The sequence below is a fragment of the Bos javanicus genome, chromosome 24 (assembly GCF_032452875.1).
Source record: "Bos javanicus breed banteng chromosome 24, ARS-OSU_banteng_1.0, whole genome shotgun sequence".
NCBI lineage: Eukaryota > Metazoa > Chordata > Mammalia > Artiodactyla > Bovidae > Bos > Bos javanicus.
The window spans coordinates 55,993,057-56,020,610 of record NC_083891.1 but is presented as its reverse complement, the minus strand read 5'-3'; the positions used below and the strand labels follow the sequence as shown (position 1 = coordinate 56,020,610).

The 27,554-nt window shown below is 39.5% G+C and overlaps 1 protein-coding gene across 4 annotated transcripts in view; it reads right to left on the bottom strand.

Annotated features, from left to right (window-relative positions):
* The window catches only part of WDR7 (WD repeat domain 7), a 353,722-nt gene that overhangs the window by 301,575 nt on the left and 24,593 nt on the right, over positions 1-27,554 (bottom strand). For 3 of the 4 annotated variants that reach the window (XM_061400294.1, XM_061400297.1, XM_061400298.1), the window contains exons 3-12: positions 25,074-25,180; positions 23,262-23,340; positions 19,140-19,314; positions 16,358-16,434; positions 15,390-15,509; positions 11,261-11,406; positions 10,545-10,647; positions 7,732-7,864; positions 7,222-7,470; positions 6,089-6,309 (exon numbers count right to left, since the gene is read on the bottom strand). In XM_061400294.1, coding sequence (XP_061256278.1) covers positions 6,089-6,309; positions 7,222-7,470; positions 7,732-7,864; positions 10,545-10,647; positions 11,261-11,406; positions 15,390-15,509; positions 16,358-16,434; positions 19,140-19,314; positions 23,262-23,340; positions 25,074-25,180 — 1,410 coding nt within the window. Of the gene's footprint in view, positions 1-6,088; positions 6,310-7,221; positions 7,471-7,731; positions 7,865-10,544; positions 10,648-11,260; positions 11,407-15,389; positions 15,510-16,336; positions 16,435-19,139; positions 19,315-23,261; positions 23,341-25,073; positions 25,181-27,554 lie in introns of all 4 variants that reach the window. The other variant, XM_061400296.1, reaches the window with a different exon arrangement.

The following is a 27,554-nucleotide window of genomic DNA, read 5'->3' as shown; positions in this document are numbered from 1 at the left end:
CCGGCACCAGGTGCGCTCTCGGTCTACACTAGCCTAGAGCTCAGACTGTGGAAATTCACACAAGCCTACTTCCGACAGCTGCTCAAATAGGAAAGCATCCTACCTCTAACCACTCTGTGTTGCTTAAATGTCTCAGTTATTAGAAGAATATTAAACTAAAATTCTATATTTATAAAGTACAAAACACAGTGTAAGACACAGAACAGACCAGTGGTCACCACTGGGGGGAGGGGAGGACGGGAGGGGGGGGGGGAGGAGGGGAGGGGGAGGGGAGAGGAAGACGCGAACCACGGGGTATGGGACAGGCGTGAGCACGCACTGTGCAACACGGGGAATAGAGCTAGTACTGTGCAGTAAGTGAATGCAGGGTAACCTTTGAAAACTGTATAAAAACAAACAATTAAACAACAGTATAGAAAGGCTCTCTAGAATTATAAAGTATTGCTCTCAGGAGGAAGGGAATGACATAGCTGGAGAACAAAAGGATATTTATTAATATCCTTTAATGCTTTTTGCACTTAGTATTCCTATTTATAAAATATTTTAAGACACTACAGTCAATAATATCCAAAGTGCAGATGAAAACTGAAAACAGTAAGGCACCTAAAATGTTAACAAGCCTGCTTTTTAGAAGATTTTTCTAAAAAGTCTCCTATATGAGTATTTGAAGTGGCAATAATATTTAATAATAATATGAAGGTTCCACTTTAAATCTGAATCCTAGTAAAACTGCCTATAAAATCTTATATATCTGCATAGCAACATATAAGGTCAAAAACCACTCACTTAAAAACAGTAAACACAACTTGAAATGACAAACAAAAATGGCACAGAACTTCATTTTATATTATGTTATGTAATTCAAACAGTATTTTAGTAGATAGTTTTACTTCTGTTTCTTCTCATATACATGTATATTTCACATGCATATATAGTATACCCACCTCTCATACATATATACATGTACATATTTCTTTCACATTATGGATAGTATATTTTGCTTTCTTAATAAACCAAACCACACACACACAAAATTAAAAAGTTACCTCAAACTGAATTTTTTCTCTACAGTCCATAATCTTAAGGAGAAAGAAACAGAAATGGCAAATAACCTAACATCAGCGATCTCAAAACCAGAAGTTCCAGCACCCTCCGTGAAGTCAACACAGTCAAATCTCATGGGTGTTCTGAGAGTTTAACAAAGCCCCTGGTTTCTCTGAGCACCCACGAGACACCCCTACCCTCGCCCGCCAGAGCATTTCGTTCAGATCTCTCCTTTGTCGTTTATAGTCGACACTGTAACAGACTTCCTTAAATATTCACCTGATCCTCCTCCAAAATATGTTTACATTTCTTGGAACACTGAAATACATTACTTGGCAGACACTAATTCTACCCAAAAACATTCTGATTGTTTCCCAATAACCCTTTGGCACTTCACAGTCTTGAATTACTTCAATATTTTGTATCTCAAAGCATATCTTCAGGAAACTTTTAGGTTTTCTTTAGTGTACTTTAATTCTTTAAAACAATCTGTATCCATATAAAAGTTAAATCTCAGCTAACCAGTTTATTCAGTGAATCAAATTCAATTTCAAAGCACTCTGCCTAAAAGGAGTTTTACAGTTTTGGAAAAAAATATATATATATATAAAATTCCTCTAAAAATTGAAAAACTAAAAACCTTTAAAGAACAATAAACATAAAATCTATTCAAAGTAGGTACTCTACATAATGCTATAGGCAGTGTTTCCTGTCTAGGAAAATGTTGAAATTTTTAAATAATTAAAATTCCTATAAATAGTTCATTAAAAATAAATATATAGGGTCACTGAGTCTGGCACTAAATTAATGCTAATGTATAGCAAGAATCTGGAAAGATCTTGGGGAAAAAGATGCTAAAACAGTATAAAGATGAAGGAGTGGGGAAAGAAAGGATGACAAAGAAACGCCTAGACGGCAGGCCAATAAGACGCGCGTCTGTGGGGCCGTGGAAGGGCACACAGCCTGTCCTCAGAGCTCATCTCCAGCCACAGCGTCTTTTCTACCCAGCAGGCAGGATTTCACTTTTTGTTCACTCTCTACAGAGGCTAGGAAACAATGATTTTTGCTCAGTACTTTTTTTAAACAACTTTCTACATTTTAGTAAACAAGAAATGACTATACATTAAGAATGAAAAACTCATCATAATTGTACATCTTAATGATAATTTAAGTCATTTCTAAAATACAACCAACATTTCTGTTTTAGAACAACTTTTCCTGAAAAAAAAACTTACAAGAAATCAAAACTCACCTCCTTTCTCAATCTACCCGAGATAAAAACCAAAACTCTTACTACAATCCAAAAAGCAGATGACAAACTTTTTAGTATTGTAGTAAATAGTTACAATCTTCCAAGTACCAGATCACTTAAAAAGTAAAAATATTTTTTGCTAAAAGAGAATGACATTGGATCAATTTATGAGACGGACAATTTAAGCATTAGAGATAGCATTTGATGTCACTAACTCTATAATCTCAGCAGAACAGTCATTTGCTAAACATTCAGCAAATAACAAATCCTTAGCTTTTTATTAACCAGTTAGGGCTCTCTGATTTTCAAACACATTAGCTGCTAGGCCTAAAACGACCAGCTAAATGAACAGGTTATTAACTAGGCAGTGGTTAATGCCTAGTCATTATTAACTGCTGCTGCTGGCTGATGCTGCTAAGTCACTTCAGTCGTGTCCGACTCTGTGTGACCCCATAGACGGCAGCCCACCAGGCTTCCCCGTCCCTGGGATTCTCCAGGCAAGAACACTGGAGTGGGTTGCCATTTCCTTCTCCAATGCATGAAAGTGAAAAGGGAAAGTGAAGTCGCTCAGTCGTGTCCGACTCTTAGCGACCCCATGGACTGCAGCCTACCACACTCTTCTGTCCTAGGCAGTCATTATTTACATCTTATATTATTACAAAAACCAAAGCAAATGTGTCTTAATCAGTACTTTTGAAAGTTAATTAAAAACAAGAAAATTCTACTGTTAAACCTATAAGCAAATTATTTTCCGTGACCCAGACTTCCTTGTTGGTACCTCTCTTCCTCACACTGTCCAGGCAACCAGCTCCTCTGGCTGGCGCCTCGTCTAGTGAGAAGACCACTTTCTGTTCAGTTGCATATATGTCCACATCTTAGCTTTTACTCAATATGAAATATTTCTAAATGCAATTGATCAAAACATTTTATTAAATACGCACTTGAAATTTTTTAAAAAGAAACCAGAAAATGTGCTCACATACATAGGCTAAAAATATACATATGTTAATGCAGTTCAAAAGGAAAACATGACCCTATGTAAATTATTCAAAAAACACTTTCCTTTTAATATTTGTAATATATATATATATATGCATATGTACATACACACTCTAGTGTTTTCAGTGTATTCTTATGAAAACAAAAAACAGCCAGATCAAAATGGTTGCTTTAAACTTAGGAATAAAATAATCTACATTATCAACTTCAGCATTAAAAAATTAGATGTTTCACCAAATTTGCAGTCAGATGTGAAAAAAACCTATATTTTACTATGGGGCATAAGGACTGTAAAATGAGGTTCAGGACAAGGGTTCTAACACTGCTTAAACTTAGTAGAATTACAATGATATCTATTTCACTAAAATAAACATAAAATTGGTTATTTAAATAGATTTAAATAAAATGCATTTAATGGATTTAGAAAAGGAAGAGGAACCAGAGATAAAATTACCAACATCCGTTGGATTATCAAAAAAGCAAGAGTTCCAGAAAAACATCTATTTCTGCTTCATTGATTATGCCAAAGCCTTTGACTGTGTAGATCACAACAAACTGTGAAAAATTCTGAAAGAGATGGGAATACCAGACCACCTGACCTGCCTTCTGAGAAACCTGTATGCAAGTCAAGAAGCAACAGTTAGAACTGGACATGGAACAACAGACTGGTTCCAGATAGGAAAAGGAGTACGTCAAGGCTGTATATTGTCACCCTGCTTATTTAACTTATATGCAGAGTACATCCATCATGTGAAATGCTGGGCTGGATGAAGAAAAAGCTGGAATCAAGATTGCCGGGGGAAGTATCAGTAACCTCAGATACACAGATGACATCATCCTTATGGCAGAAAGCAAAAAGGGACTAAAGAGCCTCTTAATGAAAGTGAAAGAGGAGCGTGAAAAAGTTGGCTTAAAACTCAACATTAAGAAAACTAAGATCATGGCATCCAGTCCCATCACTTCATGGCAAATAGATAGGGAAACAATGGAAACAGTGAGAGACTTTACTTTTTTGGACTCCAAAAATCCCTGCAAATGGTGACTGTAGCCATTAAATTAAAAGACGCTTACTCCTTGGAAAAAAGCTATGACCAACCAAGACAGCATATTCAAAAGCAGAGACATTATTTTGCCAACAAAGGTCTGTCTAGTCAAGGCTATGGTTTTTCCAGTAGTCGTGTATGGATGTGAGAGTTGGACTATAAAGAAAGCTGAGCACCAAAGAATTGATGCTTTTGAACTGTGGTGTTGGAGAAGACTCTTGAGAGTCCCTTGGATGGTGAGGAGATCCAACCAGTCCATCTTAAAGGAAATCAGTCCTGAATATTCATTGGAAGGACTGATGCTGAAACTCCAATACTTTGGTCACCTAATGTGAAGAACTAAGTCATTTGAAAAGAGCCTGATCCTGGGAAAGTCTGAAGGTGGGAGGAGAAGGGGATGACAGAGGATGAGATGGTTGGATGGCATCACTGACTCAATGCACATGAGTTTGAGCAAGCTTGGGGAGTTGGTGATGGACAGGGAAGCCTGGCGAGTCATAGTCCATGGGGTCGCAAAAAGTCGGACACAATTGAGCAACTGAACTAAACTGGCTATTTAAATTAATAGACAACAATTTTTTACAGTGATGAAGATTTTTTTAAAAATGAACAACAAACTGGAAAGAAAGAAAAAGGCAAAAATTTGTACAAAGAAGGAAGAGATTAATTAAGTACCTAAATTTTCACATCTGGCAGGGGAAAAAGAACGAGACACACACACACTGGTATAGAACCTCCTACACCGCCACATGCATCAAATCAAATGAAATCTAGCACTGGCAGAACATGGCAGATAACACACACTATCATGAAGGTCACGTGAGCAAGCAGAAAGGGCCAAGGAAAATTTCCTGGGTCTTTGAAATGAGACTCCTTCTGAACAATGGATCAGATACACGAGTAAAATGCTTTTCATTTCAGTAAGACAATAACCAGTGAAGGGGTTTTGATAAGCATGAAACGTGTGATAAAGATAGTATATTTGCGTGTTTATGTACGTGGGTCCATACACTCGTGTGTGCTGGAGAATAGTGATTCTGCACACAAAGGCAGCTAATCACATGAGTAAGTTCACATTAAACACACAGTAAAAGAAATTACGGGTCTGTTATTCATCTGTCCTAAGTCCTCCTAAAATTTCCTATTTCTAAAATTATGAGACTTTTTATATTTGACATCACCAGCTAACTTACACACACGTCATGAAAAAGCAATCTGCTTTCATAAAAGTATGAACAAAATTTTCCAAAATCATTATCGTGCCTATTATTCTTTCCCTTGTCACAATAACTGTTTATTTAAATGTATTCTATTTGTAAGTATTGAGAAGTATTTTCATTCAAGCTATAAAAGCACAGGTTCAGTATCTTTTTGCTCAGATGGAGTTGAGAATGATGAGCCTACTTTAATGAGCATGACTTTAGGGATACTTAAAACTGCTTCAGAGCAAAAAATTGAAACTTCAACATATTCTAAATTGCTACTATGTTTCAGGGATAAGCCATGCCATTTAGGCGTGAATAACAGGAATAAAAAAATGTCTATCTTCTATTTCTATATGCCCAGTAGTAATAATCCTAACTTTGCCTAAACATCATATGTTACCACTATTTAGTTTTATAATTACAAGGATTTTTTTTATTAATTCTTCCATCACACTTTAGATTACTCTGGATTTCATTTATATTAAGTCTGGCAGCAACACAGTTCGACTCTACCATAGTGAAATAATCTTTCAGGTTCAACTTACACTACAGTTTTCAGGTGGAACTAGAAGCTGAGTGATCTCGCCACCATGGACACAGAAGATATGTTTCATTTCTCCAGAAAATATGTCCCAAATGATGACCGAGAAATCCACGCCTCCAGATATGAGGTATCTTTGATCATAACGGGCTGAGGCCTGATGAGGGTACAGCAAACACGTGACTTTGCTCCGATGGCCACGGAGTGTCCTGTGAGGAGGCCAGCCTGCAAACAAGGTTTGGGACTTAAGGCAGGAAAATTCGAGTCTGCCAAAGTTTCAACAAAAGTAGACAAGAATCTTCAGACTAGCTCTACATTTCATCATTAAAAAGTCCCTTTCACACGTATTTCTATTGGACAGTATTGTTCTAAAAGATTACCAGTATTTGATAATATGATACTAAGTACGCCAGAGATACCCAATAATAAATGGCAAACATTAAACATGTATCAAAGAGAAAAACTAGATACTTCTATTTACAGTCATTGTGCTAAGTCGCCTAAGTCGTATGCGACTCTTAGAGACCCCGTGGACTGCAGCCCGCCAGGCTCCTCTGTCCATGGGATTCTCCAGACAAGGACACTGGAGTAGGTTGCCCTTTCCTTCTTCAGGGGATCTTCCCAACCCAGGGATCGAACCCGTGTCTCTTGCATCTCCTACACGGGCAGCCAGGTTCTTTACCACTAGCGCCACCTGGGAAGCCCTGCATTTACAGTCATTAAGTGGTGTTTATTCCAGGAACAGACACTGACTTCAGTTGATCCTTGAGCAACATAGGTTTAAACTGTGCTGTGCAGGTCCACGTGTACGCAGATTTTTTTCAATAAATACATACTATAGCACTGCACAGGGGCAGTTGATGGAATCCAAGAGTGCACAAGCACAGATACAGAGGGCCGGCTGTAAAGTAATACACAGACTTCCAACCGTGCAGAGGACCAGCACCCCGGACCCTCTGAGCTGCTCAAGGGCCACCCGGGCCATATTTTGTTAACCGCACGTTAGGCTAGCAGCTACAGAGCACACCGACAACCACCCCGATGCACCGTGCTTGCTGAAAACGCAGAGTGCAGACCCTGTCAGGTTCACCGTCACAGAGCTCTCCTAACACTGCACGCGAGCGAGTCTGCAGGTACCTCTGCGGAGCATGTGCTCGCCCTGCAGCAGCTGCACGATGGCCGTCTGCGTGGCCGGGACGATAACGATGCTTCCGTCTTCACGGCCACAGACGAGGCGTCCGTGCGCTGGTATGTACACACTCGCCGTCACCTTAAGAGGTTCGTTACTATTGGGGATCACGCTCAGCTGATCTATAATCCCAGCAGGACATGGACTCAGTTTATCAAATGCCTCTTGCAAACTAATGGACGTGGTCATTTCCAGCCCTGTGGAGGTTATGTGTGGTAGAAAAGAAACATGTTTGAGCAAGTTAGAAAAAGAAAAAAAAAAAAAACAATTCAACATGTAAAAATAAACGTGCTTATAGTTGATTCAGAGAAATACCAAAGAATAACTGTCATCAACTACCGTTCTAGAAAGAAAAGGACATATTACGTTATGCACTCCCATACAGCGGTTACTGTTCAGGTTGTTCAATTAGAAACATTGAGAAATAACCGCACACGATTTTCTAGAACCTCCATTACCTTCTGGTTTATCAGGTGTGTCTGATATGTTCCAAATATTCAATCTTCCAGAAGAATCACCCTGAATTAATAGTTTGTGGAAGTATTCTTTGCATCCATAGAAGAATCGAGTCACAGGAGGACAAATTAGCAACTGTAAAAAAAAAACAACTGTTCAAATTCCCTTCTCTATCTTTTAAAACAAAATATTTCACAGATAAAAGTTTCTTCAGATTAGGATATAAAGTACTTCATCTCAGTACCAGAGTTAAAAAAGAAAAAAGTGAATCTATAGAATGAGTATTCAATAATATCTTAATTAATTCTGTAGCATTGATATAAATATATGTCAACTAATACTCAATCCAGTACATATAACACATTCAAAGAAACAAAAACTATATTTATATAGTCTTTCTCTAGAATTAATATTTTTATCCTTTTTCTCTGCTTTATAAAAACCACAATGCAATTATTTAACTCTCTATTATTAAGCAATGAACCCAAAGATATACCCCTCTATACCAAAAAGAAAATTCTCCACTTAAAAGTTCAAAAGGAGAGAACTGGTAATCTAACCTTTCTGCCCACTCCTAACTAGCTACTCACCAGGAATGGCTATAAAACTAAACCACCATGCTTGTACCACTAGAAGGCTCTTTTTTTTTTAAATTAGATTATTTTTCAACTAATAGCATGAAACATCCCTGGTGGCTCAGTGCTAAAAACTTTGCCTGCAACACAGGAGACCTGGGTTCAATCCCTGGGTTAGGAAGATCCCCTGGAGAAGGGAATGGCTACCCACTTCAGCATTCTTGCCTGGAGAATTCCATGGACAGAGGAGGGTGGCAGGCTACACCCCATGGGGTTGCAAAATGTCAGGCACAAATAGGCAACTAATACTTTTCACTTTTTTCATTTGATCACATTTTTTATAACCCACTTGAACCTAGCCTGATATGCTAGCTATGAGCTACTAGGAACAAAAACCATTCATTAGGATCTTGCATACACTTTCATTTTTAAAGCACATTATTTTCTGTTTAAGATCCTGTATCTTCAATGAGACCACCTATTTGAAAATACTAAATAGTGGTGGACTCCTAAATTTAAATTTTAGATGATTAATACACTAAAACTTGAGTATGAAAGTATGTAAGCTTATCCTGAAAAGCAGTTAAAAAACAAAATGCTTCAGTGCATAGTTATAGTTAACAAATAATCTATATTCAGTATCAGTGCTAAAAAGCATTACCCTATAGAAATTACATGCATTAAGCACGGTCAATTATTTGATTTAACTTAAAGTCTGAAAATTACCAAAAGTTTGATAAACAACAAGCTTAACCAGGTAAAGTTGCTAGTATAACTTTTTGTTGTTATAACCAGTATTCTATATTACAATGTGTATCTCACACCACATAATATATACATTTTAATTTAAAATGAATTGGTGAGCTGATACTTAAAGAAATATAATATGCATTTGTTTTGTTTCATGTTCATGTTTTGTTTGGGGTTTTTTTTTTTGCTGTGCAGTAAAGCTTGTGGGATCTTACTTCCCCAACCAGGGATTGAACCTGGGCCCTGCAGTAAACACCAAGTCCTAATCACTGGACAGACAGAGAATCTCCATCATGTATGTTTTCTACGTTGAGTCATTATCCCTTAGTTTAAGTGGAAGTAACTGTCTAGTTTGCTAGCTTTACTTGTCTAGCAATAAGTAGCAGTTTAAGTTAAGAGAATAAAGGACAGGTCATAAAGGATCTTAATTATACATGGATGGATAAATTCTATATATTCAAAATATTCATGGAAAATGGCAAAGGATCCCCTTGCCATTCCTCCACATAAAGATAGAACAAAATGCTCAGAATGAAAAAGTTATAGAAACCCAGATCATAAGTAAAGGAGCCTTTATTTCCAAACCAAAGCTTCTTTCTTAATGCTCGAAGAACACAGAGTTGAAAACCCATTACTAAGTGCATTTCAACTTTAAATTGATATTAAGTAGGTTTTTAGAAGCAATGCAGGAGACCTGGGTTCGATCCCTGGGCTGGAAAGATTCCTTGGAGAGAAGAATGGCAACCCACTCCAGTATTCTTGCCTGGGAAACCGCAAGGACAAAGGAGCCTGACGGACTACAGCCCGTGGGTCACAGAGTCAGAGACAACTGAGCAACTAACAAACACTCGAAGTCGTAATAAAATCTGTTTTTTATAGAGAAAAAATTATTTTCTTCTTTATTTCTAATGCCTAATGATTTACATCACTACATGATTTGGGAGAAATACTGCAATATCTTATTCAAACAGTAATCAGTCAGCATTATTACATAATTATCTTTGTCATTCTAAAAGTACATCTGTCACTATATTTAGAACTGCATCAGTGTAAAATCAATTTATAACATCAATATGAATTTTATCAAAAAGTCATTGCCACTTTGTAATCAGTATAAGATCACTTTTATTCCTGGAGAAAAGTGAATGCCTATATTATAGGTATATTATGCATGCATGCATGCTCAGTCATGTCTGACTCTTTGTGACCCCATGGACTGCAGCAGACCAGGCTCCTCTGTCCATGGAATTTTCCAGGCAAGAATACTGGAGTGGGTTGCCATTTCCTCTTTCATATAAGCATATTATAAGCAAATGCACAAATTATGCTTATAATAACTGACCATGTCAAAATGTTTTACAACATCTAATAGAGTACCTTGAATGGCAATCAATCTTTGAAATGCTTAGCTACCAAAGACACTAATAATTATAGTTGCAGAAATTTTTCAACACAGCCACCAACTATAAATGATACCTGAAGAATTTTACCTCTTTATCTGTTCGATCCAAGAGGCTATGTTGTACTGGAGGAATTAAATTTTCAACTGCTTTCCCCACATCACTGCGGAATGAATCACTAGCTGGAAGGCAACTGAAAATGAGGAAAATACAACATTCAGTAAAAAAAATACTGACATTAAATATTTTATCATACCATATGATGAGTTTTTTTCACAATGGACAATATATGGATTTTTTATAGTTAATTTAATATAGGCATTATATTAAATGTTATTAAAATATCTTACTCAAATAAAAATCCACCTAATTGTTGTGCTCAGATATGAAACTATAATTACAAACTTAAGTTTTCAAGTTTTTTTTTTTACCTAAATTAAATATTTATACTTTCAATATTTCCATACTTTCAGATTACATCACAAATTTGGAATCGCTTGCTTTTTTTTTTTAAGAGTTATATTTTATTTGGTAGGAGTTTTTAGGACTTCAAACCTGGGAGACAGCATCTTAAGTAACCCTGAAAGAACTGTTTCGAAGAGGCAGAGGGGGAGAAGCCAAGTTATAAAAAAGTTTGCAACAAGGGGCAGGTAGTCTAAACATCAAAAATTATCATTAATTAAGGAAAACCAGTTATCTCAAGCTAAGGAATTTAGCGCTTTTCTTTGTATGCAAGGCCTGGGCTCACTGAAATCATGCCATCTCTCGCTTTTGATCAAAGTCGTAACTCACTATTTATTGGATACCTGGCAGGTAGTCTGTAAATATAACTCTGCCCATTTTCAGTCCAGATGATGACTTTATCAGCCGAGACAAAGTCACCTCCTGTCCACGTCTGCCCGTTTTCACTCGGACCCGAGCACAACAGGGAGTAGTCTCCAGCATCAAATACCTACGAGGAGTAAGAGATTCATGTTCAAGTCCATGTTGGTGTCATTTAAGGAAAACACAGCAACATTTTAACTGAAATGAAAACTTCTAGAACCATATTTAATAACCTCAGGCCTTTACAGTTGACTACCTCAGTTAAAGACATTTTGTCAGTGAACCCTGGGGCACAGTTACCTTCAACAGGGCAACCATGACACGTCCCCAGCCTCCAGTGGGCAGGCAGGAGACTGTGCCAGCAGGGGTCAGGGGTGCTCCCTCCACACAGACAGGAATCCTTAGCCTTTCTCATCTAAAGGGAAGGGTGCTCCATCACATGACAAGTACCCAACCTCCAGGATGCATGCTGAGGACTCCCAGTTTTTTCCTATACCCAGTAACAATGTTTCTAACGAAAACCTCTTAACACCTGAGTGTTAGAGGGGAATTCACTTTACCTTATTTCATCAACGTCTTAAAATAGTGTAAACAGGACATTAGCAGACTCAGTTTTATTATTAATAACTCTCACATACAATAGCCACGTCCTATAATTTCATCAGCAACACAAACTCCTGACCTTCTGTGACCTTACATTTACAAGACACATCCAAATCTGCAAAATGCCTTTACAATCATTTTCTCACGTGACTCTTAGAGTCATTGCAGGAGGCAGGCAGGCAGGCAGGCAGGTATCGCTAGAGACAAAGAGCTGACCCAGCAAATTCCCTGGCAGTCTAGTGGTTAATGATGCCGCACTTCCACTGCTAGGGGTGTAAGTTCTCAGTCCCTGGGCAGGGAACGAAGAACCCAAAGCCGTGAGGTGCAGGCAAAAGACAAAACGAAGCCTGACACAGACGAGGGTTACGGCACCTGCTCAAGGGCCCACGTCCCGCAAGCTGACAGGCTAGGACTAAACCTCATCTTATAACAGCTAGCAGCATTTCCTACCATACTCACTGTTTGAGGAAAGTACATACTGTGTTGCTAAAAAATTTCCCCAGGAGGAATGAGCAATTCAATGGCCAAGTTTTTATCTTATTTTTCTTTAAGGAAACAACAATGAAGTTGCTGTGCAGACAGTCTTGAGACAAGAACAAACCCCAGCCAAATTCACCATAATTTGCTATAATATGTATCAGAAATACAACACTAGCACTACACGAATAGCCAAGAAAAGTCCAAGACAGAATTATGGACACCAGCCCTCCAGCCTTATGATCTATTAAAACAAATTACAAAACTATCAAAAACAAAGTAATCACAATATTAGTTCATAAATCAGTCCAGACAAATCAACAAGTCCATAAACAGGTCCTAGAAAAAATGTAGGAATACAGCATATTATAAAGGTACAAGAATCAAAAAATGATTATTCAACAAATGGCATTAGGAACTGCCGGATCCATTCTGATATCCATTGGAATAAAGATAGAATTGGATCTACAGCTCACAATTCACACAAAATAAATTTCAGATTAAAGATTCAAAGGTATATAAAATAAAACCATACAAATATTAGGAAGAAAAAAATTTTTTTAATCTCAGCTTTGCTGAGCCCTTTAGAACATATCATCAATCATTTTTAAAACCATACAATAAAATATGACAATTTAATCATACAAAAATTGAAAACTGCTTTCTGGTAATAACTATCTGAGAAAGTCAGATAGTCTTGAGAGTCCCTTGGAGAACAAGGAGATCAAACCAGTCCATCCTAAAGGAAATCAACCCTGAATATTGGAAGGACTGATGGAAGGACCAATTCTGAAGCTGAAGCTCCAATACTTTGGCCACCTGATGCAAAGAGTTGATTCACTGGAAAAGAACTTAATGATGGGAAAGACTGAAGGCAAAAGAAAAAGAGGCTGGCAGAAGATGGTGGTCAGATTAGCATCACCGACTCAACATACATGAATCTGAGCAAACTCTGGGAGCCGGTGAAGGACAGAGAAGACTGGCGTTGCAAAGTCCATGGGGACACAACTTAGTGACTCAGTTCAGTTCAGTTCAGTTCAGTCGCTCAGTCGTGTCCGACTCTTTGCGACCCCATGAATCGCAGCACGCCAGGCCTCCCTGTCCATCACCAACTCCCGGAGTTCACTCAGACTCACGTCCATCGAGTCGGTGATGCCATCCAGCCATCTCCTCCTCTGTCGTCCCCTTCTCCTCCTGCCCCCAATCCCTCCCAGCATCAGAGTCTTTTCCAATGAGTCAGCTCTTCACTTGGTGACTAAACAACAACAAATCTACGAAAGTCATGCTGGTGGGCTGCAGCAGCGTCCGCATGCTGTGTTTGTATGCATTTCCCTGATGATTCATGAAACTCAGCACCTATCTACATATTTCCTGTCTACTCGGCTTTGCTCTCTTAGCTATCTCGCATTGGGTGGCCTGCGTTTTCCTTCTTGATCTGTAGTTGTTTTTTAATTGATAACAGAAGAGTCTCTCATCATGTTGCATACCATGGCTTTCTTCTCTCACTCTGTGGGTTGTCTTTTCACTCTTGTGTGTGCATTTAAGAGAAGGCTGCCCTCACATGGATATAAAAGGCTTACAATGGGCACACAAGAAACTGGTATTAGCTACTGCCTCTGGGGAGGGGAAGGGACATATCTGGGGGGAAAGGGGTGCCTATTTTTCACTGTATCCTCCTGCAGTCTGTTTTCATTTTTATTTGGATGTGCTTTAAACTTTAAGACAAAGGAAGGATCCCAGATAGTGAACGACAGCTGAGCAGCTGCTAGCCTTCTTCTCTAAGCCTTTTCCCAAACAGCAGCCATGCAGCCCTTCCATGGTGAGGCTGCCCTCTGACGCAGGACAGCATGGCAGTGATGAGAACGGCGGCCGCAGCCAGGCTGCCTGAGCTGTATAACCTCAGTCATTTACAACCACCATCACTTGTATAACCTTAGCCAAAGCAGCCACCCCCCTCATGCCTCAGTTGCCTCATCTACAAAATGGGCAAAGCCACCATTCCTAGAGTGAAAAGCAGCCTCGAAAGTGGCCCCACCAAGGGCCGACTCCTGGTTTTCCAATCTTGTGGAAGCCTCTCTCCTGAGTGCAGGCTGCATCCTGTGACGTTTCTAGAGAACTGAACGCGGCCTCTTGCTCACTGACTTGGAGGAAAGACAGCTGCTGTGCTGTGAGCTGTCCTAATGGAGAGGCCCACATGGCAGAGAACTAAGGTCTCCAGCCCACAGTCAGCAGGACCTGACGACTGTGAACCAGCAGGTGAGTAAATCTGGAAGCTGAGCCTCCGCCAAGGAGAGCCCTGGGACGGGGTGTTTGTCCCAGTCAAAACCCCTTCATCCTTCATCACACTCTGTGAGAGACCCTGGGCCAGAGGTACCCAGCTAAACCACGCCTGGATTCCTGATCACAGGAACTGGGTGATGATTCACATTTGTTGTTTTAGACGACTAACTTTTGAAGTAATTTGTTATGCAGGAATAGGTAACCAATATACCACCCCTCAGATTGTTATTTCCAAATAACACATGGAAAGCTTTGGAAAATATGGTAGGCACTATGGCAGGTGATCAAAACTTGCTGGCTCTTTTTCTGTCATGGAAACATTAAAGTCGAGCAATGTGAAAAGCAATATGCACCTCTCACCATTAGCTCTAAAGTGACAGAAGAAGACCTTCCTGACTCCAAGACGTCGGAAAAGGATGGCACTTGGGGATGAAAACCTACAAAGATATGTCCCAACTTGCAGAAAACTCACTGCCATTGCCCATGCCGCACTGACAAGACAATGAAGAACATGGCAGCAAGACACAGAAATTAAGAACTAATAAACACTGACAGAATCATTCTATGGACCAAATCAAAAAAAAAGGCAACGATGTAGCCAAATTCCATACTTCAGAGTATATCAAAAACAGACCAAATATTTAAAATATTCTAAACCAAGTTTCTCCTTACAATTATCTTTAGAAGGCTGATAAACCAAAACCTTGAAGGGCAAAAATGCGGTTTCTTACTTAGGCACAGTTATCTTACCCTCCAATACTTGGAGCACACCACCAAAAGCGACCTTTGTGTGAATGCACAGAAAGAGATGCTTTGGCAATTCTGACAGTAAATTGGTTTGGATTCTTCCTCAAATATTGGCTCGGTATCCTGAAAAGAGAAATATTTGTAAAAACTTTAGGGTTGGCAGGATTGTCAATTTAAATTATCACACAATGATAAAGAAAACAAAACAAAATAAAGACATCACTTGATGTGCTCATCAATTTAGCCCCTCATGGTGAGGACTAAGGTAGTAAAAGGCAGCCAAAATGTACCCTAACGTCACGTGGGCACAGCGTATCTGCTACAAAGCTACTCAAGACTAACAGACTAACGAGAGGCAGAATGTCATCACTGGCGATGACAGATGCTAAAAAGTTTAGTTAATTTTCATTTCTGTCAGTTTTTTACATAAGCTTGTAGGTTAAAAAAAAGAAAACATCATTTCCTTCAGTTTCTCCCAGATTCAATGTCTAAAAATTCCCTGACAGATGAGATTAATATCTCTTGCCAGATACTTGATCTGCCTTTCTTACTGATAAAAAGTAAGAAGGAATTCAAGTCTAAGGAACTCAGAGGACTAAAACTGGCTTTATACCCTTTTTGCAGTGGTTTGCTTTTTCCCCCCCGCCTCAAGCAAGCTACCTTTTCAATTTAAACAGAAGCAGCTGAGGAAAATCCTCTTCTGTGCTTCTCTACTCCATATCCTGTACAATATGTTTCTCTGTTTTGCATCCTTGATAAAGCATATGTCTACCATCAAAAGGAAAAACAATAATTCATGTACAGAGATAGCATTCTAGGGGAATCTTCTGCACTATGTCAATAAGACTATGGAAAAGGAAAGCTTTTTCTTTCCTCTTTAAGTAAAAAAGGGAAGCAGCCTATCATGACTACAATGTAAGACTCCTCAAGAACAAGAACAGAGAACTCACTTCAGGCCTCCTTTGTCTCACCTGCAGGTCACTTATTTCCGAGGTGACAATCCACACCTTCAAGATGCCCGTCACTGAGAGTGCCACCACGGTGTCCTCTAACCGAGAAGAAGCAGCAGCCGGTTACAAGTGTAATACGATTGCTTTCTACACGGGAACATGGTCACAACAGTGACATGGACCATGGTTTGCTTTAATGAAACTAAATAACAGCATGTTTTACAATCAGCATGAAAACCTAATTCTAGGTTTTAGGAAATAACAGAAACCAGATTTTGAGACACAGGTTAATAAAGATGATCAAACACGTGGAATTCAAAGAAAACCTGTTTTTAGCTGCTTGATTTCTTATTTCTAACTTGCAGGCTTTAATAATTTCAAACATTCTTGATTACCACGTCAACAATTAACCTTAAAAAACTTTTTAAGAACAAATTTTAAAAATTAAAAAGTAACTTTTATTCTTCAACGTTAACTTTCATTTATCCTGGAGAAGCACATTCATATTGTGTCTTCAGGGCACACGTTTCCCCCTTCCCACCTACCTCACCTGCCTTGTAGACATGTTATTGCACACTACACTCTCCACAGACCATGATCAAGGGAAAGACATGATGTAAAACCTAAATCCATCAGGTTCGGGTGACGGAAAAGTCACAGCACCACAGTAGTATTCCTGAACTCTGAGAAAGCAGTCTAAGGTAGGCTCCAGAGCAACGGAGGGATGTGTTAAAAATCACATTTTCTTCACTGATTAACCACTGAACTGTGGATAACTGAACTAACCTACCTTAAATTCAATGTGCTTATCTGTAAGCAAATATAAATGAATAACGTAACGACAGCACTTACCTTAATAAGGTGTTGTGAGAATTAAGACACCACAGGTATAGCCCTCAGACCATCAGTACAGATTAGTCATCACTGTTATTGAAAAGAATTGCTTACTATTTTTCAGTAAAAACTTTATTTGTACTGCCTGGTTCCATAGGCAAGTTTAAGCGCTGAAATGCACTGATTACAATTCCATGATCACCGTATAAAGAAGCTAGAACTGCTCACAAATGTCAATTACAGTAAAAGTGCGAAATACCAATAAATCCAAAATTCTCAAATCTCCACACACTAGAATATGGCAAAGTAGATTAAAAACATGCATGGTAGCAACGTTATAAATGGACAACATTTAGAATTGTATGTACGGCACAACATTTTCCATTACAGTTGCATTCTACCCTGTTCAGACCATAATACAACATATATATTTCACAGATGGCTATTTCCCACGCATTGCTACATAAGGCTTTATGTGTGCGTGTGCAAAGTCGCTGCATTCATGTCCAACTCCATGCGACCCCATGGACTATAGCCCACCAGGCTCCTCTGTCCATGGGATTCTCCAGGCAAGAATACAGAGTGGGTTGCCATTTCCTCCTCCAGGGGATCTTCCCGACCCAGGGATCGGACCCACAACTCTTATGTCTCCTGCATTGGCAGGAGGGTCCTTTACCACTAGCGCCACCTGGGAAGCCCTCGAGGCTTTATGTACCTGTGTACAAACTACTTCTGCCAGAAACATCACAACCCCACATCTGACAAACTCCTCTTCACCTGTCAAAGCTTAGATGAGACTTCATCGAATCTGGGGCCTTCCTCCCTGCCCTCAAAGCCCCTTCACTGCCTTTGCTAATTCTAGCCTCTGTACTATTTCTCTGTCTTTTCCCACGTTACACTGTGAAACTGCCATTTGTTTATATATCATCCTCCCTTCCTACAATTCGAGTCCTGCCAGTAGTTCAATCCTCTGCACCTAGAAAGGAGTAGGCACTCAATAAATATTTGTGCCATGACCGTTGAATAAAAAGCTATGGAAAACTCCCAGGGAAGGCAGTTCACCAATGGACATGACGTAACCCAGTGGTAAAAGCAACCTCTCTGGGGTCCGTCTGGGCGCCAGTAAGCCACAGGCTTGCTCTGTGACCTTAAGTGGAGACTCCATCATGCTAAACTTCATCCGTCTCCTCATCCACACATCCTATGACGCAGTAGCTACATCACTGAGTGCTGTGAGAAGCGGTTACCGTACGGAAATGCTAAGCATGTGCCCAATGCTGGGAGCACTCTGTACATGAAGTCTCACGTCGATGGTGACAGCAGTTACAGACCAGCCTTCACAGCAGAGCACGCGACCACGAAGTCATCAGGAAGGGCTCACAGGAGTACACCAAAGGCACACACGAATATACATTCAACGGTCAGTATGACTATCCTTTTCCCGAACAATTTTACTTTTGCTCTCACAACTGGTACTGTCGGTTTCAACAGAAATGGAGAAAACACACTCATGTATGTCGAGTGTTAACTACACATCAAGCGCTCACCAGGAACGGTCATTAAACTGAATTGTGTATAATCCCCTCCCTTTTCATTACCTTCACATAAAATGGAAACACTTCCTACACCTCTTCATAGCAGGTAACCAAACCAGGCCCAAGAGATACACAAACTATGGTTCCTCCCAACACACCTCCAAGGGGTTAAGATCTTCTAATTCAGAAGATTCCTGACATGCTCTAAGACTGCCAAAAACTAGTGATTTATTCCTTGGAATGGAGATAATCTAACACTTTAAATCTCAGTTCAATCAAAGACTCCTTTACAAAGGTAGAGACAGACCATAAATCACGAGAGGCACTATTTCTTAAACTGAAGAATACAATATAAGCAAGTATATTATTTGATACACTATAGAACCCTATAGTAAGCTAACCGTAGTGCAGAAGTTCCTCAAGGCCACACTGACCTTGTGTTCGGTGGGATCGAATAATACTCATGGAGCTGATCCAGTCTGGAGAGATCTTTGAGACTAAGGAGTATAATACTTCAAGGCTGGTGGCATCCACCACAAGGATTTCAGGATAATGACCGTGGCATAGAAGCCTTCCTTCTCTCTGACTTCCAACAGAGAACTGGTAGAACTAGAAGGAAAAAAATTGTAAGTGTTCTTTACTTAAGATACTTGATTCACATACATTCACCAAGCTTAGTAGGATGCTCAATTTCCCCAATAATATGTCCAGATATATAGTGCACACTACGATACATACAGTACATACATACTATATGGTCCATATTACATGTATTTATGGACACACATGTGCATACATCAAGTTACGCTAATATACGCAAAATATCTAATAAAAATAATTTTCCTAACATCTTATCTTCCCTTTTGAACTACTGTGGAGTAGAATTCATGATAATTCTTCTGTTTCGTCCCCCTGTAGCATTCTAAAATAAAATTGTTGAATGAATTAATAAAACATCTGAATAAAATCAGCTTCACAAACAAATCAAGCAAAAGGGCAGCATGGGTGGGACCCAAAAGTAAGAAAGAGTTTTAGGTGAATGAGAATCAGTGAGTAGAGGTTTGTAATTACTAGTTATAACCAAATAAAGTTTAGAAGCAAGGATGATTCTATTCAAACAAAATCAGAAGTAAATTCTGTGTAACGCAAGTGTTATCTTAGACTAGAGTGCAAGACAACCATTATAAACGATTCTTGTAGTGCACATTTACACTTTGTGGAAGAAAAAGAGAGAAAGAACCAATACAGTGATGCAACACATGCTGAGAATAACTCAAAAAGATAAGAAGGGTTTCCAGCAAGTAAAGAGCAGAGAAAGAATGCCTATTAAAATAAGACCATCGACTTATCAAAGGACCCAACTTCCCTTGGCCTCAAAAAATAAATAAGTAAGTTATCTCTTAGTGGAATGATTCCCCTAGAAGATTTTTAGAAGTCTGGGACATCCAGTATCCAGACTATTACTTTCCAAGGGATTGAACCTTATACAAAATCACATGTGTTTAAGCGGGACACCACACACAGGACCGTGCTGTAACCACCCCACAACTGGGGAGGCAAGGAAGAAACCAGATTCGGGCTGCTCCCACACTCATCCGTCCACTGCTCAGAGCTCAGCAGTGGAAGACAAGATTTTCTCAACTATGGAGTCCCCTGTACTGGGAGCACTTCATAAGGACACACGTGGAGCACGGAGCACATTAATGAAGCGCCAGGTAGCACCATAAAACCCCCAGAGAGGGGCTAGCAAAACGCAGACTATCAGAAGGCGGGAACCACTAGATCTCGGGTCGACCCACGACCCGCGATCTGGGCTCCCAGGGACTGCCAGGGACGTGCACAGTCACGTGACTGCAGGCAGCCCTGGCCCACGAAAGGGGGGACCGGGTGGATGGGAACGAGGGAGGGATGGATGCGGGGCGCCCCCAACACCAGCCAGGAAACACACGCGCACTGCAGTCACTAGAGAGCGCTCTGTCCTGAGGGCAGGGATAGTTTATCGGACCTGCCTGACTGAACGCCTCTCATCTTTGCTTTAAAGTTACACTCCAACCATCTTCCAAACACTAATTTAGCTTCCAAGACACTTTGAGATGGGCAAAAAAACGGTGACTTTAATGGAGAAAAAGGTTCTCCAAGTATTAATGAGGGATGCCCCCAAGAGTTCTTTTAATAACTTGGCACTTCCTTGTGATTTCAGTGTGCCAATGTCATCGAGGTTCACCATTTCTATGTACATAAAAGAACAACCTGCTTCTGGACCTGAGAAGGTGCGTATCACAAAGGAAACAACGGCCACACTAGCAAATCTGCCAAAAAGCACCTTCTCCTTAGGGATGACTGCCAGTCGGGCACAGAAGGCCTGCATACCAGATCTGGCGAAGAGGAGGCACTGAAGACACACTGATCAATTTCTCTTAAACTGTAAACCAAAAGTTTTTAAATCTTAAATTTTATAGCAGTCAATGTATTTACACCCAATGAGTCTGAATGACATTGATATATAATTTTTCAGTTAAATTATCTATAAAGTCAATGAATCTAAATGATATACTACCCCTTTTCTCTTTATAAATTTAATGACTCTTCATATGGTAAAAAAAAAAAAATAATATAGGCCCTTTAAATAAAAAGCGTATGTCCTAGGAATTCCCTGGTGGTCCAGTGGTTAGGACCCCATGCTCTCATTGCCAAGGGCCCAGGTTCAATCCCTGGTCAGGGAACTAACATTCCACAAGCCAAGAAAGTGAAATTGAAGTCATGTCCGACTCTTTGTGACCCCATGGACTGCAGCCTACCAGGCTTCTCCGTCCATGGGATTTTCCAGGCAAGAATATTGGTACAAGCCATACAGTGGGGCCAAAAAAATAAAAATCCAAAATGGATCACAGAGCTAAATGTGAATGGAAAAAAAATAACGTAACAAGCAATTAGAAAAAAAGCTGAACACCTGAAACTAACCCACAACATTGTAAATCAACCAGGCTTAATAAAAAATGTTTAAAAAGGAAAAAAAAAAGCATACGCCCTAATAGCATTGAAGAAGCGATTTTTAAAAGGCTCTTCCAGGGCAATAAATAGTCACTAAAGATCTATATCACACTAACCATCTCTAAACATTTTCCATTGCTTTTCTAATTTGTGTTAGTACAGAAGGTTTTCTTTCTCAACAAATTATTTTGTTTGTTTTAAGGGAGGCACTATGATGTAACGGAAAGAACAGAGTCCCCAGAGTCAGGTAAAGCTGTTCTGAGATCCTAGTGACGGGAATGACTCACTGTGAGACTGGGGCAAGTTATTTAATCACTCTGACTATCAGCCTCCTTACATGTAAAAGGGTATACTTCTATCTGATGCATAAGAATATGGGTGGGGCTAAATGAGACACCACACAAGGGTAGATATATGCTATAAATCTGAGTTCCCTCCTCTCCCTCTCCTTCCCCATTAAGACTATAAATCACATTTTCTATATACACTGCAATTTTCCCAACACTCAACGCAGTAAATGATGAGTAATCTGAAGCACAAAGAATTTGACAATTATGAAAGAATAAGGGGGAATACCAGGAATATGTAACTTCCTTGGTGGCTCAGATAGTAAAGCGTCTGCCTACAATGTGGGAGACCCAGGTTCAATCCCTAGGCCGGGAAGATCCTCTGGAGAAGGAAATGACAATCCACTCCAGTACTCTTGCCTGGAAAATCCCATGGATGCAGGAGCGTGGTAAGCTACAGTCCATGGGGTCACAAAGAGTCGGACACAACTGAGTGACTTCACTTTCACCAGGAATGTAGGCGAGAGGCTATAAATTGCTGTAAATTCCTGAGTTAAGTTAGGTATATGAAGGTCGCGTCTTTTATAGACCCAAGGCCAACTGCACAAGCAAGGAAAAGGGTATCGTCCCAAAAGTGGATTGTGTGAGACTTCTCTGATGGTCCAGTGGCTAAGAATCTGCCTTCCAAAGCAGGGATCAGAGGTTCAATCCCTGGCCAGCGAACTAAGATTCCCCCATGTCTCGGGGCAACTAAGCCTGTAGGCCTCAACCACTGAGCACGCGCACCACGGCAAGAAAAGACCCAGAGCAGCCAAAAAAGGAAAAAAAAAATTTTAATGGATTGTGTCAGTCATGAGTGGAATCACAAAGGCTTTAGCAAGAGAGAATTCCATTATTTAGGATATAGAACGCTCACCCAACCAATAAGGGGCTCCCGCGTGGGTAACCAAGACACCTAGCCAGAGCAGACGCAGCAGCGACGATGGCTGGCTCACACCTTTCAGCACTCGTCTCCGCTTCTTGGTCTTCCTCCCCCACTACGCTGTCTTCTGAAGAAGACTTCAACTGCTGCAATTCTAGTCTTCCTGTCCCATTACCCATTCCCACCCATTTTTCATATAAAAATAGAGACTTAATGTTAAAAAAAAAAACTTTTTATGGCAAAAACAATACAATATTGTAAAGTTAAATAAAATAAAATTTTAAAAAAAGAAAAAAAAACACTTTTTAAACTGACCATCAGTGCTGAGTTGGCCAGTTGCAGAAATCAATACCAACCTGTATGCCAGTATGTGTGCAAGCTAATTTTGTAAATTCAATACATCTGCCATCATTCACGTCCCAGAGGCACATCTCCCTATAAAACAAAATAATCGCTGACTTTAAATCTGAGTTTTAAAAGCACGGTTCAACTTTGTCACGGTAGTTTAAAATTAAGCTTCCATTAAAATGGACATATTTCAGAAAAAGCAGCATATAGTCATTATTGCTGTTCACCAAAACTTCTGGCCCTCCCAGCCACCGCCTTAAATTCCCCTCCAGCCTAACCACCCCTGCTCCGATCCACATTCTTTCTGGATACCGGTGAGGGCTGCACTTCCTGGTTCCCTGTTAGCTGGTGGAGTCTCGGCATCGGTTCTGGCCATAACTGGTAGGAGGCCCTCCAGAACTCTCCTCCTCTACCTCTGTGCCAGAGTGGCTGCTCTCTCACCCTCAAGCTCAGAGTAAGGATAATAATGAAGCAGAGCACAGGCCTAAGTGATAGGTAAAAGGGCAGGTGACAAAAACTAGAACGAAATGTTTAAACCATTCCAATTTTCCATTGATTATCAACGTAGCTAGAAAATTTAGCACTGCAAAACACAAAACTTAAGGTCAACTGATTTCCAAATCTTTGCAAATTAAACACAATATTCCAGTTTTGATTCCACATTTGCTGCAGAAATTTTACTGTAGTTCATGGGGTTGCAAAGAGTCAGACATGACTGAGCAACTGAACTGACTGAGCAAAAGAAAAAAGCTTTATCTCAAACTAAAGAGACAACGTTCAAAATTAGAAATGTCAATATGCCTTGTCCTTTAAAGAAATAAACTGAAGATTTATTTAACAGAGGAGAATATTAATAAAATGCAGTGATCCTGATACTTATTATAAGATGCCTTAGGGGTTCCCTGATAGCTCAGTTGGTAAAGAATCCACCTGCAATGCAGGAGACCTAGGTTCGATCCCTCTGTGGGGAAGATCCCCTGGAAAAGGGAAAGAATACTCCAGTATTCTGGCCTGGAGAATTCCATGGACAGTCCATGGGGTTGCAAAGAGTCAGACACGACCAAACAACTCTCACTTTCACTTTCCTATATCCCTTGTGGTATAAACTTTTCAAAGGAAACTCACTTATTTGTTTAGAATATGCATTCTAATATGAACTTACCTGGTACTGCTTCTCAGCTACACAAGGTTCTTTTCAAATTCATAAATTATAGAGAGTTGAAGGGATAATTTCTTAAATAACTCTCTTCCAGTTCCCTGCCTCTCTTCAATAACGTGTTTCATAAATATACAATTTTCTAAACATCCCAAAAGTTTTTATTCCCCCCATTCTAGGCCCTTCACCTGCTGTCCAATGACCTACCTTTCCAAAAGCAAGCTCTGAGACTTAGGAATGGATATAGCTATGTTAGTGTATTAACATACATCGATATAACTGATCACACTTTTGTATGGCTTCATCTTCCAAATTCATGCTAACCTAGCATCACTGAGGTTTCTTAAAACTCTCAAAGTTGTCTGCCAACTCAGTAAAAATGCCATGGGGATTAACGACCATACTTTAACTTTTACGGTATTCTGAGTTTCTCAAAAGCAAGCCAAAGACATAACCATAAATTACAATGAAAGTACTATAAAAATCATTAATAAAGATAAAATTCATTTTGAAAACCATATTTCAAATAGCTTTATGTTGAGACAACTGAGACATTTATTTAAAAGATACCCAAAAAATAAAATAAAATTCCCTACTTACAAATACACTGGTATTATTTGCATTAAAGACTTAAAAGGAAAAAAGCGAATGAGAAAACACTTACCCACTCTCAGATGCGCTCACAATATACTGTTTGTCACTAGACGCACAAGCTTTAGACAAACAGGTGATTGACGCCGTGTGACCAAACAACAGCGCTCGAGGGTTGACCTAGAAATACACAATATGTTTTCTAAAGTAATCATTCTTAGGAATTCTGTTAAATATTCAGTATAAATGTACAGATACAGATTTGAGAAGAACTGCTCAGGACACCAAAAACTAACAGCAGCAGAACAGTGACTCCCACCAATTCAATGCTCACAATCACCCCAGTAGTAATAAAGTCGAAAGTGGAACAGCAAGAGGTGACATTACCTGCCCAACATACAGAGAGGGATGGAGCCAAGGTTTAAAGCAGGGCAGTGTTTAGCACAGAGCTCGAGTGCACAGAGAAATCAGGTTAAGAATGTGAATTAGCATATAAAATAATTTCTCCTCACTTATTTTTAAAAATAATACTTTCCATGATCTGAAAGCACATTTAGAGCCTCTAGACTGACATCCCAAACACAAAAAATAGAGAACAGGTACACTTACCAAGAGCTGGTATCAACGTTAACTATCAGGAACCAATAATGACTGTCACAGACTAATGATTTACTGCCATAGTGCCTTTGAAAGGATGGCTTAATACCCACTATTCTAAAATAGTCTGGCAATCAGCCTCCAAATTCATCTACTTTGTACCAAACATCATGCTATTATTTTAGGTGATATCAGGGCTTTAGGTAATTTCAGGATATATTTCTTAACATTTTATACATATACAAATAATATTTATAACATATGTACCAGATATAAAAAACATCTAACCACATAGTCAATACCCAGCTTAAGAAAAGAGAATGATTAATACCTTTCATGTTATCAGTTTTGGAATCAAAATCACCTTAGTCATATTTTGCATAATTATAATTGAAAGAAAAATACTATCATTGTTTATGGTTAGAATAGGCCTAGAATGTTTTCTCATACAACCAACCCCATTTCCAAACAGAGATTCCATATTCCTCCACTGGAAAAAAAAATGCTTTTGGTCAATTCTTTAATTTTTCCCAAGAAAATCAAATTTACCAATGGTTAGTTTTATTTTCAATGTACATGGCTTTGCTAGAAAATTCCATTTTCAGTCATAATAAAGTAACTAAAATTGACTGTACTCTCACCAAAACCTAGAAAGATGAACAAAAATAAATGAATGAAAAAAAGCACATAATCATCTCATAGGGCAATAAAAGCATTTGACAAAATTCAATATCCTTTCCTGATTAAAAACTCTCAACAAATTGGGTGTAGAAGGAATGTATCCTAACATAATAAAGGCCATATGGAACAAGCCCATGTAGAAAACACTAAAAGCTTTTCTCCAAGATCAAGAACAAGACAAGGATGATTACTCTTGACATTTCAACATAATATAGGAGGTCTTAGCCAGAGTAGTTCGGAGAAGGCAATGGTACCCCACTCTAGTACTCTTGCCTGGAAAATCCCATGGACAGAAGAACCTGGTGGGCTGCAGTCCGTGGGGTCGCTACGAGTTGGACACGACTGAGCAACTTCACTTTCACTTTTCACTTGCATGCATTGGAGAAGGAAATGGCAACCCACTCCAGTGTTCTTGCCTGGAGAATCCCAGGGACGGGGGAGCCTGGTGGGCTGCCGTCTATGGGGTAGCACAGAGTCAGACACGACTGAAGCGACTTAGCAGCAGCAGCAGCCAGAGCAATTGAGCATCAAATAAAAAATAAAGCAACCAAGTTAAAAAGGAAGAAGTAATGTTTTCTCTGCAGATGACATGATCTTATATGTACAAAATCCTAATGACTCAACCAAAAGACTGTTAAAACTAATGAAGAAATTAAGTAAAGTTGCAGGATATAAAATAAACATCCAAAAAGCTGTTGTTTCTATAACAACAAGTTATCAGACAGAGAAATCAAGCAATCCCACTTACAGTGGCATCAAAAAGAATAAATTACTTAGAAATAAACTTAACCAAGGAGGTGAAACACCTGTATTCCAAAAATTATAAGACACTAATGAAAGAAATGGTAAACTAAATAAGTGGAAAGATACCCCACATTCTTGGGTTGGAAGAATTAATGTTGTTAAAAGGTCCATACTACTCAAAGCAATCTGCAGAGTCAATGCAATCCTATCAGAATTCCAATGGTGTTTTTCACAGAAATAGAAAAAACCTTGATGAAATTTGTGTAGAACCATAAAAGACACCAAATGGCCAAAGCAATTTTGAGAAAAAGCAAACTTGGAGGCTTCATATAATGAGTACCAACATAATTAGAGGAAAAGTAAAAATGTGGTGAAAGTGAAAGTGAAGTCGCTCAGCCGTGTCCGACTCTGTGCGACCCCATAGATGGCAGCCCACCAGGCTCCCCCGTCCCTGGGATTCTCCAGGCAAGAACACTGGAGTGGGTTGCCATTTCCTTCTCCAATGCATGCAAGTGGAAAGTGAAAGTGAAGT